The sequence below is a fragment of the Equus asinus genome, chromosome 7 (assembly GCF_041296235.1).
Source record: "Equus asinus isolate D_3611 breed Donkey chromosome 7, EquAss-T2T_v2, whole genome shotgun sequence".
NCBI lineage: Eukaryota > Metazoa > Chordata > Mammalia > Perissodactyla > Equidae > Equus > Equus asinus.
This window is the reverse complement of record NC_091796.1, coordinates 96,238,214-96,251,899: the sequence shown is the minus strand read 5'-3', so window position 1 is coordinate 96,251,899 and position 13,686 is coordinate 96,238,214. Positions and strand designations below refer to the sequence as shown.

At 41.8% G+C, this 13,686-nt stretch overlaps 2 protein-coding genes across 15 annotated transcripts in view; one reads left to right on the top strand and one right to left on the bottom strand.

Moving 5' to 3' along the window:
* Positions 1-1,240, bottom strand: part of TDP1 (tyrosyl-DNA phosphodiesterase 1) — an 81,658-nt gene extending 80,418 nt beyond the window's left edge. For 3 of the 5 annotated variants that reach the window (XR_011504736.1, XM_044774184.2, XM_070514188.1), the window contains exon 1: positions 1,130-1,240. The gene's annotated coding sequence lies outside the window, so the exon portion shown is untranslated. Of the gene's footprint in view, positions 1-994 lie in introns of all 5 variants that reach the window. The other 2 variants (XM_070514187.1, XM_014832127.3) reach the window with 2 other exon arrangements.
* A 1,164-nt stretch (positions 1,241-2,404) lies between these two features.
* The window catches only part of EFCAB11 (EF-hand calcium binding domain 11), a 131,757-nt gene continuing 120,475 nt past the window's right edge, over positions 2,405-13,686 (top strand). For 3 of the 10 annotated variants that reach the window (XM_044774194.2, XM_044774196.2, XM_044774199.2), the window contains exons 1-3: positions 2,406-2,560; positions 3,213-3,308; positions 7,173-7,218. In XM_044774194.2, coding sequence (XP_044630129.1) covers positions 2,432-2,560; positions 3,213-3,308; positions 7,173-7,218 — 271 coding nt within the window. In that variant the 5' untranslated portion in view covers positions 2,406-2,431. Of the gene's footprint in view, positions 2,646-3,212; positions 3,309-7,172; positions 7,219-13,686 lie in introns of all 10 variants that reach the window. The other 7 variants (XM_044774193.2, XM_044774195.2, XM_070514183.1 and 4 more) reach the window with 4 other exon arrangements.

Sequence of the window (13,686 nt, the reverse complement as noted above, 5' to 3'; positions counted from 1 at the left end):
GAGTTAACAATATAGAAAGTTTTTGCCCTAGAAGAGCTTACATTTCAGGAGGAAAGAGACAGACTAACACAAAAAGAAGCCAAGATGGCCTTACAAGACATTCATTACGTTTTACACATATGAGATAGTAATAGAATGCCCTTACCCTGGAATACTCTGAATAAGTAACACTCAAGTGCAATCTGGAGGATGAAAAGGAACCAGCGGAATAAAAAAGGAGATGAGGGGGAGGGGACGTGAAGAGCAGTGTAAGAAGAGGGAACCCAACCTGCAAAGGCCAGGAGGTGGAACAAGGTTGTAATAACTCCAAGAGCTCACAGGAAGACTCGAACAAGGCAGGCAGTAGTCCAGGATAAAGGTGGGGTGGCGGGGCGTAAATCGCGTTAAAGATACCGGATCTTATTCTGAAAACAATGGGGCCCCACTGAAGGGCTTTAAGCAGGGGTGTACCTTGGCCCGATTTACCTTTTTAAAATATTACGTTCCCTAGAACCCTCTGTGAAGAATGGTTGGAAAGGAGACAAAAGTCCAAGGAGAGGAGACTGCTGCAGGGACTCAGAGATGATGAAGGCGGTGGGGATGCAGTGAAGTGGGCTGACTCCTGGTACCAGGAGGAAGTAATGACAGCTGCTAACTTTTCTGTGCGTTCATCTCGGGCCAGGCACAATTCGAAGCACTTTACCCGCTGTAAACTCATTTCATGCTCATCCGTCTATACTAACTACCACGATTGCTTCCATTTACGGGGAAACTGAGCCCAGAAAAGTTAACTGGCATATGGTGAGCGCTCAACAGGAGCTAGCTATCACCACTACCTGCCCAGACACCCACACTATTAATAGAAGCCGGAATAAGGACCCGAGCGGGGGACCCCTCACGCCCACACTGCGGGCAGGACTCGGGGCTCTGCAATGACTGCTGCGCGACCCGAAGAGGTATTCTACTGGGGGAAGCCGAGGCCCAGGGCCGAGGGGACCATGCCCGGGGTCTTTACCAGATGCGCGGCTCCCCCCGCGAGCCGCCTTCAGCCCCGCAGGGCACTCGCGAACTCGCCGGACCCGAGCGGCCCGCGCACCGCCCCGGGCGGCAGGAGCAGGATCGCGGGCTCCCACGGCCGCCGAGCACGCACCTGAGGCACCGGAACCGTGCCGCCGAACCAGCACCGGGGATGCCCGCCGCGGCCACCGACTGCGCTTGCGCGCAGTTCAAACCCTCAGGGCCGCGGCGCGCACCTCGCGGCCCCGCCCCTTCCCCTTCCGGGACGCCCGCCGCTGGGTCCTAAAGACCGCCGGATCCACAGGGGCCGCAACCCCCCTGGGGGCTCCCACAGAAGGGGGCAGAGGAGAGCCCTGGCTGCCTCCAGCTCTCGGCTCACCTGGCCGTTTCTTCTAAAGAGGGGAGAGAGAAATAAACCTAAAAAGAGGCGAGAGAAAATGAAGTGTCTGAAGTGTTCCCTCGCTTCTCCCTTAGTTAGTTAGCAAAACTCATCCCTTTTACAGGGATTCTCATAGACAGCTTCATTCTCCCAGAGCCCGAGGCAGGAGGGTTTATTTCAAAGGGAGACAGATCAGCCAAGGTTTGAGGCAGCTGAGGGCTGAGACCAGTATCTCGGGAGAAGCGGGTTCGCTTGGGGCGCAAATTGTAAAACCTGCTGTAAAATGAAAGGTTGAGTTCCCATCAGCTTCAACCTCCAATGCCTGTTTCTTCGCCGAAACAGGTGTACGTGATTTTAATCTTACTGATTTGCCAGAAGAGAGAGGGATCCGAGACAAACTTCTTTGCAAAACGGACCCCCTCACCCCCGTATTCCTTGCCTTTAATAAAGATGTTTGGTATGAAATTTGGGCAGAATGCTGTTTTATACTGTTTATTCTCGGAGTTTCTTTCAAACCAGGCAACCATCGCAGAGGACTGAACGAAATAACTTGGTGTAAACGTCCTAAGGGGTTGCTTGGTTCGTTTGCTGAACGTCTGCTTTGTGCCAGGCACCATGTTAGGTGCTAGTATTTTCCGGAGGACAAAACGGACACGGTAGCTACCCTGGAGGGAGCGCCCCCAGTGACTTGCTGATGTGCACGTGAATCCTGGACTAGGCTTGTTTTGTTTGGTTCCTTTTAAGCTTTGTTCACTCTTTCTGTGTCTCCCATAATGTTTAGCACAGTGCCATAGATCAGAATTAGCAAAAGTGATTTATTGCAAGGTGTAGGGGCAGAAAATGAAAAGAATCATCCAGGATGCGACAAAACAGCGACTGGGTGAGCAGGATTCCCCACCCGGGCGCTAGGAGTTAAGGGAGTGAGAGGGGCGGAGCCAAGGCGGGGGGCGGGCCTAGCAGCCTCTCCGCCATAGGCTGGTCCAAGGAAACGTTGTTAAACAAAGCCTCGGGCCAATAGAACTGCAGGGTCAACGCCAGTGGCTCGCAGGTCGACCAATGGGAGAAGACGTTGGAGGTGTCCGGCCAAATACAGCTTCCGGAGCTGCCGTGAGCGTGGCTGCGGTCCGCAGAGAGCGGGATTCTGGCCGCTGGGCTTGTGGGTTTCGCTGTCTCGGCTCAGTTGTGGCAAGTCGCGATGTTTTTCTCCCAGGCCGGGGCTCGGCCGCGGACATGGGAACCCACCCCTTCAGAACGCAAGAAATGGGTAGAAGTAGGTGTTCAGAGGTCTGAGTCTTGGATTTTAACTTGACCCCGGGCTCTCACTTCCATCACCGTGCCTGGATCTCACTCAGCCCGGTTGCATCGACAAGGACTGGACTATCCTTCCAAAGTGTCGTGGTTAATGACTGAGCCTAGGGCTGCAAGGCTTCTGGCTCCATGTCCAGTGTTCTGGCTACTTCCAAGTTCCTCCTCTTCTCCGCTACATAGTCTATTAAATAATAGTTTCTAATCTGCCTCTTGCTGCATTTCAAAGCCACCCCCTTTGTCTCACCTTCCTAATTCTAGGACTGAATTCTGGGTAGAATTTATCCCAATGGTTTAACGTAATTAATTTGTGTCAGCCTAGCGATCAAGTTGTTTGCACTGTTTTTGGGTAGATTTTAGCACATTAAGATTTGTTGAGAATTAAACTTTGGATAATAAAACTCCATTTCTGAGCCCTACTGCTCGGCTGAGTTTTAGATCTTGGAGGTCTGAATTTAATATAAACTAGTAACAAAAACAGCAGAACAGATAGTTTCTGTCTTATTAACTAAAGTTATTTAATGTTCTTTAGGTATTTAAAGCATGTGATGAAGATAACAAAGGCTATCTAAGCAGAGAGGACTTTAAAGTTGCTGTTGTGACGCTGTTTGGGTACAAGCCCTCCAAGGTAGAGCTTGCTTCTTATATTTGGGGGTGGGGCAGATAATACAATAGTGAGTGGATTCTAAGTAAAGTGCAGAGGGCTAGCTTAGGATGTTTATAAAGCAAATTGCTGACTTAGAAGCAATTTCAGAGATGTGTCCAGTGGTGAATTTTACTCTTCTTAAGAACCCTACTCGGATGAATTAGAGTCCAGGAAGCCTGTCTCACCACCAGACTGTTAATACTTATAATAAATATGAGATGCTAGGGAAGTGTCAAGAGGGAAAGCTGAGGATGGGGGTGGGGTGTTGGTAACAGGAGGAATTCATAGAGGAAGTAACATGTTTCTTTTTTAATTAAATTTTTTGCTCCATTTAAATTATAAAAGTAATGCATTTACGTAGTCAAAAAATTCACACAGTCTAGAAAAGCATAAAGTTGAATGTAAAATCCTCTCCCTTCCTACCAAAGGGTCCCACTCCTCAAGGGTTACCATTATTTTCTTATGTATCATTCCAAAACTTTCTATGCATGACAACCATGCCTAGCAGTCTATGAAAACATAAGTGGGTGCCCAGTATGCCTATTTTATTTGAACTTGCTTTTTTCACTTAACAATAGATGAACATAAAAACAAACACCATCAGCTCGTTAAAAAAAAAAGTTGCAAAGTATCCTCTTTAGCCAGTTTCCTGTTTTTGGTCATTTAGATAGTTTCCATTGTTTTTCATTCCCACAAACATTGCCGCAATGAGCATCCTTTTATGTCTGTACTTATACGTGTGGATTGTCTCTGTGGAATAAATTCCTAGAGGTACAGTTGCTGTATACATTTGAAATTTTTTTGGATATTGCTCTCCAGGAAAGGTTGCACTAGTTCACTAATAATGAGAGTTCAGCTGAACTTCAATGAACCTCCTACTTGACTAGAACAAATTTCCTGTTCCCCTTTCCTTGTGCTGCTCCCCTTGTCTATTACATCCATTCTAGAGAGGGATCCTTCTTGTTAAGCTGCTGAACTGGAATTAATGAGAGGCAAGATCTTGTCCAGATTTAAGAAATTCAACTGCAGCCATCAAGTAGAGGGAGACTCAGGGCTCTGCCTGGAATGCCCTCCCTCACGCCCTCATTAACCAGCTTGGCAATCATTTTGGCCCAGCTGTTGCTCATGAGCAGGCTCTACTTGTCTGTCAGATTGCAAGCCCAGTGAGGCCAGGGACCACGTGGTGTCTCACTTGTCCATCCTTCACTATGCATAAATGTATCACAACTTCATGGTAAATATGCTCTGTTGATACAAATAGATCCCATGAACAGCCCAGGTAGGTTCAGAGGGAATGCTTAGTTACTGAGAGGTTGATTATGGAGCTCAGAGAAGTAGTCAGGGTTGGCTCCCAGAAATTGCAGCTCTCCTGTTAACCTGAGATTATGTCAGCTGCAATTCCAAAGAAGGTCAGCCAATGGACTTAGACTTTGGGTTTTTTTTTTGTTTTTTTGAGTAAGATTAGCCCTGAACTAACTGCTACCAATCCTCCTCTTTTTGCTGAGGAAGACTGGTCCTGAGCTAACATCCGTGCCCATCTTCCTCTACTTTATATGTGGGACGCCTACCACAGCATGGCTTGGCCAAACTGTGCCATGTCTGCACCCGAGATCTGAATCAGCAAAATCCGGGCCGCTGAAGCGGAACATGTGCACTTAACTGTTGCGCCACCCACGGGCCCCAGACTTAGCCTTTGAAGCATCGTATTTACCCTGGATTCAGCTGGAAAGATCATTCTGCCTTTATCACCCTTGACTACTTACTTGGTTTTAATTTTAGAATGTAAGTGAGGAATTTAATGACAGGTGATATACATATGTACACTCCATGAAATTGAACAGACTTTTACGTTTATTTTCATACCTGGTCAAGGTTTTGGATTTTATTTTTTAGTCAAATGGAATGTTTATTGACCACAGATCACTAAACAGCAAAGTACTGATATAGCAAATCATCCCTACACTTATCAATCATTTGTACTGTGAATTTTTATTAAATAAGTGACACTTAATGTATAGCCTCTGTGGGGCCAGCCCTGTGGCCGAGTGCTTAAGTTTGTACGCTCCGCTTTGGTGGCCCAGGGTTTCACTGGTTTGGATCCTGGGCATGGACATGGCACTGCTCATCAGGCCATGCTGAGGTGGCGTCCCACATGCCACCACTAGAGGGACCTGCAACTAAAAATATACAACTATGTACTGGGGGGATTTGAGGAGAAAAAAAAAGAAGAAAAAAAATGTATAGCTTCTGTAAAATTGAACAGATTTTTATTTTTATACTAGGTTGAGATTTGGGGTTTTGTCTTTGAATATTGCTTTTGAGCAAATGAAATATTTACTGAATGCAGGTCATGAAGCAGAAAAGCACTTGTGTGATAAACGGCTTATAAACACACGTAGTTGTTTACACAATGACATTTATTGCGTTCCTCTTTAACAAAAGGAACACTTGCTAGGTGCTAGAGATACAAAGATGAATGAAACATAGACCCTACTTTGAAGCTGTTCACAATTTAGTGTATAAAACTGAGAAATACAAAGATAGATGAGATTAGGAACAGAAAGTGAAGGGGACAAAGAGCCTGGTCTAATTCCAGTAACTATAATAGGAGTCTGGGTGGCATTTAGGCTAGAGGAGCCAGACTCCTCTGATATGAAGGGTCTGGGAACACTTTGTGGGTGGTGGGAGAAGTTACACCCTGGTGATCGATTGGATACGGTGGTGGTAAGAAAGTGGTGTAACACCAGGACTGAAGGCATAGGGAAGCCACCAAGTAAGAAAATTCAGAAGGAGTAGGTTCATGGGAAAGACAATGACTTCAGACTGGAACACATTAAGTTTAAGGAGGCAATGAGCATTCCAAGTGCATTCAGTCATTAAACGCTGTGCTGGTGTTGAGGTTATGGGGGTAACGATCTGCTCTCAAATTGTACTGCCTGTCTTAGCTAGAGGAATCTGAAATTGAGTGGAGAGGTGAGGGCTGGAGATAGATTCAGGAGTCTTCAGTTTGCAAGTGGTACCTCAAAACATGAGACTGGGTAGCATTGCCCAGGAGGAGGATGCAGGGCCTGAAGGGCAGGAGCCTGAGGGCAGAACACTGGGGAGTACCAGCATTTAAGAGCAGGCAGGGACTTTGTGAAGAAGATGCAGTGGGAACCATCTGGGAGGGCCAGAAGGAATCAGAAAGTGCAGGGCATGGAATCCAAGGTGGAGAGCTGTGTCAGATGCTTCCAGGGTTCTAGTTCCATAATGTTTGTAGAGTTCTTGTAACAATGTAGGAAAATGCTTATTTCTTAATATTGACTAAAAGCAGGTCCCCAAACTTTATACACAGTGTGTTCTCAAATATGTTTAAAAATGCATAGAAAAAGAAAAAAGGTAGACAAGGCCTAAATGTTAACAATGGTTTTCATTGGATGGCTGCTTTTAAAATTTTTCTTCATCATAATTTTTTATGTTTTCTGCATCATGTTACTTTTATAATCAGGAAAAAAATTTAAAAATCAAGCCATAGAGCTCATTGTAATAATTACTATATTTGTCTAAAACAAAGGTTACCTTTTAGGTTATGCTACATGTGTGACAGACAAGTTGATTTTATATGCTTAAATCGTTTTGGTCAATGGAATAAAGTTTTGGGGGCCATTAGAATCTGTAGTACGTTAGTGTCTGGTAACTTATATATATTAATGGAAGAGTAAAATGACTACTATGGCTGTCCTGTGACATTACTTCTTTGCTGGGCTAAACAAATTTGGTTTCTCATAAAATGCATCCAGGAATTAAGAACTTGCACCCTGAAAACGTTTCATGAAATTATATGTCCTATTCTTTCCTCTTTTCTAGATAGAAGCCAATTCTGTGATGTCTTCAATAAATCCAAACACTTCCGGTAATATGAAAGTTAATATTAATTTTTCATACCCTTATTTAGACATTCATGAAACTAAAGAACAAATATAGAGACTATAAAACATTATGTTTAAGCACATCTTTGTTTTGTTTCCCGTTACCCAAAAGATAAAGGTTTTGGTTCTTTTAATTTTGATTAATTCATGTATTTATAAGTATAATGTATGTTTATTATAGGAATTTTGAAACATCGAAAAGCATAAAGAAAAAAATGTTGCTTATAATTTCAACATCCAAAGGATGATTCTGAGTTTTTTGACTTGAATGAATGGATGTGGCATTTATTGAAATGGGAAGACTAGGGGAGAAGATTCGGGGTTCGGGGAGACCAAGAGTTCCATTTTGAATATGTTAAGTTTGGGAAGCTTCAATCAACGATGTCAAGGCAATCGGGCTGTATGAATATGGACTTCAGAGGAAAGCTCTGGGCTGAAGAAATGAATTTGAGAGTCATCAGCTTGTAGATGGTTTTTAAAGCCATGGGAATGGATGAGACCACCTCGAGAGACAGAATGCACTGAGAAGCTTGGGGACTGTAACCATTGGAAGTCAGAGGATAAGGATGGGGGAAGGAGACTGATAGGAGGGGCAGAGGGGCGCGAGGAAAATCGGGAGTGTTTGATCTAAAGCCAGGAGAGGTGGCTATTTCCAGGAAGAGGGTGTGGTCAAGACCGTCAAAGGCTGAGGAAAGGTCCTGTAGCTTAAGAACTGGAGAGGATCCCTTGGAGCTGGCAAACTGGGTGTGTTTGGTGACTTTAGCAAGAGCAGTTGCAGTGCGTGGTGAGGGCAGAGGCCAGGCTGGAGTGTGTGGAAGATAAATGGAAAGTCAGAAAGCGTGACAATGTGAGTAGATAAGCCTTTGAGTAGGATCAAGAAAGGTTTTGTTTGCTTTTTTTTTTTTTTGTGGAATATGAAGAGTATGTTTCTAAGCTTAATGGAATCTAGTGGATCTAGTGAAGAGAGAAAAGGATGAGAGAGACGAATACCTATTGTTTGAGGGAATAGGATCCAGAGCATGCTGGATTGGCTGTTTAAAAATTACCATTTTTGGGAAATTATTTAAAGCTTACGAAAGTTGCACGATAGTAATAGGACATACAGAGAAGAGCTGTGCGCCCTTTACCCACATTCACTTATTGCTGCCATTTACCCTACTCGCCTTCTCATTTGCACTTTCTACCGCCACCCCTCTTCTCTGTGTATTATATGTGACCAGAGTGTACCTATCAATTTCATAAATTTATTTTGATGCTATTTTTTTATTTTATTGAGGTCATTATAGTTTATAACATTGTGAAATTTCAGTTATACATTATTATTTGTCAGTCACCATATATGTGTAACCCTTTACCCCTTATGCCTACCCCCCAACCCCTTTCCCCTCTGATAACCATTAATCAGTTCTCTTTGTCCATGTATTTGTTTATCTTCCACATAGAGTGAAATCCTACGGTGTTTGTCTTTCTCTGTCTGGCTTATTTCGCTTAACATAATACCCTCAAGTTCCATCCATGTTGTTGCAAGTGGGACAATTTTGTCTTTTTTTCTGGCTGAGTAGTATTCCATTGTGGGGGGGTGTGTGTGTGTGTGTGTATCCCCCACATCTTCTTTATCCATTCATCAGTCAGCGGGCACTTGGGTTGCTTCCATGTCTTGGCTGTTGTGAATAATGCTGCAATGAACATAGGGGTGCATAAGTCTCTTTGAATTGTTGATTTCAAATACCCGGTAGTGACATAGCTGGGTCGTATGATATTTCTATTTTTAATTTTTTGAGAAATCTCCATACTGTTTTCCATAGTGGCTGCACCAGTTTGTATTCCCACCAGCAGTGTATGAGGGTTCCCTTTTCTCCACATCCTCCCCAACATTTGTTGTTTTTTGTCTTGGTAATTATAGCCATTCTAATAGCTGAAAGGTGATATCTCATTATAGTTTGATTTGCATTTCCCTGGTGATTAGTGATGTTGAACATCTTTTCATGTGCCTGTTGGCCATCTGTATATCTTCTTTGGAAAAATGTTCATATCCTCTGCCCTTTTTTTGATCAGGTTGTTTGTTTTTTGTGTTTTTGAGTTGTGTGAGTTCTTTATATATTTTGGAGATTAACTCCTTGTCGGATATATGATTTGCAAATATTTTCTTCCAGTTGGTGGGTTGTCTTTTTGTTTTGTTCCTTGTTTTCTTTGCCTTGCAGAAGCTCTTTAGTCTGATGAAGTCCTATTCCTTTATTTTTTCTTTTGTTTCCCTTGCCCAAGTAGGCACGGTACTTGAAAAGATCCTTCTAGGACTGATGTCAAAGAGTGTACTGCCTATATTTTCTTCTAGGAGTTTTATGGTTTCACGTCTTACCTTCAAGTCTTTAATCTATTTTGAGTTAACTTTTGTGTATGGTGAAAGATAATGGTCTACTTTCCTTCTTTTGCATGTGGCTGTCCAGTTTTCCCAACACCATTTATTGAAGAGACTTTCCTTTCTCCACTGCGTGTTCTTAGCTCTTTTGTCAAAGATTAGCTGTCTGTGGATGCGTGGCTTTATTTCTGGGCTTTCACTTCTGTTCCATTGTTGACACTGAATTTTTATCTAATTTACCATCTATATTCCAGTGTTGTCACTTGATCTACTAATGTCCTTAATACAGCATCTTTTCTGCTTTAGTACAGGAATTAGTCTTTGGTGTCATGTCTCTTTAGCCTCCTTTAATGTGGGACATTTCTGTAGACGTTTTTTTGTTTCTTGCCCTTTTTATAACGTTGATATTTTTGAGGAAATAGCCCACCTCTCACTGTTTTGTTTTGTTTTGAGAACATTCCTCATTTGTGTTCTCCTGGTGCTTCTCTGTAATTGGGTTGAAGGTAAGCATCCTCAGCCAGAATACTGTTTAGGTGGTATGTCCCTCTCAGAGTGCCACATCTGGGGGCACACAATGTCTGTCTGTCTCTCAGATGATATTAATTTTCATCACCAGTCAAGATGTTGTCCAAGTTTTCCATTGGATTATTTGTTTTTATTTTCTTCCCTTGCAACTAATAAGTAGTCTGTGGAGATACACGGTTAAGACCATGCAAATATTCTGCTTCTCATCAAGGTTTCCCCCTAGTTTTGATATCCATTCATGATTCTTGTCTGATTCACTTTTTGCCATAAGGGTTGCAGAATAATGATTTTCTAATCCCAGTGCTTCTTTCAGTTAACCTGTGGCATTGTAGTATAAACCAGAGACCTCCCTTCTTCCTGATCAATTGATGTATCTGTCTACCTGTCTATTATCAGTATGGACTCATGAATTTGTATGTTTTTAAAGATTTGTGACTCATTACAGTACTGAATTATTTTAGCACTCATTGTCACAGCCATTGAGTACCCTCTCAAGCTGGCACCTATGTCCTTTTGACTGGTTTGACTTTTTCTTTTTAAAAATCTTTTTATTTATACATGTTAGATTTACAAAAGAGTTTGCTGGATTTTTTTTTGTATACAAGACTCGGTATCATATATGGAACATGACTTTTAGAACAATATTATTACTAGGGGAACATGTTTTTGACATAATCCCTAACTTGATGAAATTTCCCCAGGTTTTGAATTTCTTGTTAAAAATTTTAACACTTTCAAAATATTCAAATATTGTTTCTTTTTTTAAAAAAGATAAATTTTATCTTTTATATATATATATATATATATATATATATTTTTTTTTTTTTTGCTGAGGAAGATTCACCCTGAGGTAATATCCATGCCAATCTTCCTCTGTTTTTTAGTATGTGGGCCACCAGCACAGCCTGGCCGCTAACAGAGCAGTGTAGGTCTGCACCCAGGAACCAAACTCTGGCCATTGAAGCAGAGCATGCTGAACCTGACCACTAGGCCATCAGGGCTGGCTCCTCAAATATTGTTTCTTTAGTGTTCAGTTAGTTATAACTTCGTGGTGAAGGCTTCCCTACATTTTTTTCTTTGGGTTTCTATGCAAATATTCTAATCTGCAAAGATTTCCGTAGCTTCTGGCAGGAGGATCTCTATGTTGATAGGATTTCTCTCCTTTAGGAATCCCCCAGTGCTCAGTGAGTTATTCTATCTGGGTGAAGATCTTCCCCCGCTCATTTTATTTATGTAGCGTTTCTCTGTGATGTGACTTTTTTGATATAGCAAGTGTGATGTTGCTGCAGGCATTCTCACATTCATTCTTCTTAAAGATTTTCTCCCTTATGTATGTTCTCTGATTGTGAATTAAGGATTTGACTTCTCATGGAAGATTTTCTTTCCTTAATTAGTTCTTTGGTGTACAGAGAGGTGTTATTCTGGAAGAAAGATTTGCCACCTTCTTTATCGGTATATTAAGTTCTCTGAAGTAGAGTATAGGTTGACTTCCAACAGAACTTTTTCCCACATTCAATGTCATAAGTTTTTCCCTCATATGTATTATGTCATGTTTAGTGAAATACGACTTCATAAAAATGTTTCCCCATGTGTGCTACATTCATGTGGATAATTTGATGTACACCGAAGGGTAAATTCTGGCAGATTTTCCCACCTTCGTTACATTCTAAAGGTTTCTCCTGTGTGTGAGTGCTCTGATAGAAAGTGAGGACTGATTTGTGGCAACAGTTTGCTCCAGGTATCCATTATTTGCTTCCTTCTCTGTATTTTCCTTTTCTCTGATGTTTGAGAGAGGTTTGACTTCTGGCTGAAGATATGTTCATGAAATATACAGAATTTCCTCTCCTTTATGAGTTCTCTAATTCTTGAATTTTGACTTCATACAGAAATATTTCTCACATTTGTTACAGTCACAGAGCTTCCTTTAGATGTGAGCGTGGATGTGCATTGGACCTTTAAGTTTTGGACAAGTGTCCCTCTATATTCACTACCTTCATGTGGTTTCTCCCATGCCTGAGTTCTCTCCTATCTAACGAAGACTGCATTATTATGGAACATTTTCTCAAATTCATGATGGCCTAAGGATTGCTTCAAAACTGGAGGTTTTTTTTTTTTGCCTGGTGTGTGTTCAAATCTTTTTTTTTTCTTTTTTTTTTTAATTGAGTTAATGATAGGTTACAATCTTGTGAAATTTCAGTTGTACATTAATGTTTGTCAGTTGTGTTGTAGGTGCACCACTTCACCCTTTGTGCCCACCCCCGACCCCACCTTTCCCCTGGTATCCACTGAACTATTCTTAGTCCACATTTTAAAATTCCTCATATGAGTGGAGTCATACACAGATTATCCTTCTCTCGCTGGCTTATTTCACTTAACATAATTCCCTCAAGGTCCATCCATGTTATTGCAAATGGAATGATCTTGTTCTGTTTTGCAGCTGAGTAGTATTCCATTGTATATATGTACCACATCTTCTTTATCCATTCATCTGTTGATGGACACTTAGGTTGCTTCCATGTCTTGGCTGTTGTAAATAATGCTGCAGTGAACATGGGGGTACATAGGACTTTTGGGATTGCTGACTTCAAGCTCTTTAGATAGATACCCAGTAGTGGGATGGCTGGATCGTATGGTAGTTCTATTTTTAATTTTTTGAGGAATCTGCATACTGTTTTCCATAGTGGCTGCACCAGTTTGCATTCCCACCAGCAGTGTATGAGGGTTCCTTTTTTTCCACAACTTCTCCAACATTTGTTACTATTAGTTTTAGATATTTTTGTCATTCTAATGGGTGTAAGGTGATATCTTAGTGTAGTTTTGATTTGCATTTCCCTGATGATCAGCGATGATGAGCATCTTTTCATGTACCTATTGGCCATCCGTATATCTTCTTTGGAGAAATGTCTGTTCATGTCTCCAGCCCATTTTTTGATCGGGTTGTTTGATTTTTTGTTGTTGAGTTGTGAGAGTTCTTTATATATTATGGATATTAAGCCTTTGTCAGATATATGACTTGCAAATATTTTTTCCCAGTTAGTGGATTGCTTTTTTGTCTCAATCCTGTCAAAACTGGAGTTTTTTGATACTGAAAATAGTCTTCCCTAGGAGTAAGGCTTCCTGTCTTTGATGATATGCTCATGGACCTGCTCCTGTATGCATTTCCTTGCATTTAATATGAAGAATATTACATCTACTCTCACATCTACTTTTCAGTCAAATCATTAGGATGCTTCCTTTCATAGCGTCTTCTCTTAATAATTAATTTTAAAATATATTTCAAAAGGTTGCAAAGTAAATTAGTCATCTGAGAGATTCAGGGGACCCATCAGAGCAAGGATTGGGTTGGAAGGATGAGATCAAAGTGTAGATTCTTAGCACCTTGCTCCAATTACTGTGAAAGGGCTCTCCTTAGTCTACAAACTCCCAGTCTTTTCCCTTCCTCTTCTGGTCTTGATATCACTGGCAAATTACCTTTCTCAAAGCATCACTTTCTTCATGATTAGAGGAATAGCCAGGTTACTAACTCTCCAACTAGCTTCAATTAGTGTTCACTTGTAAGGGAAGTCTCAAG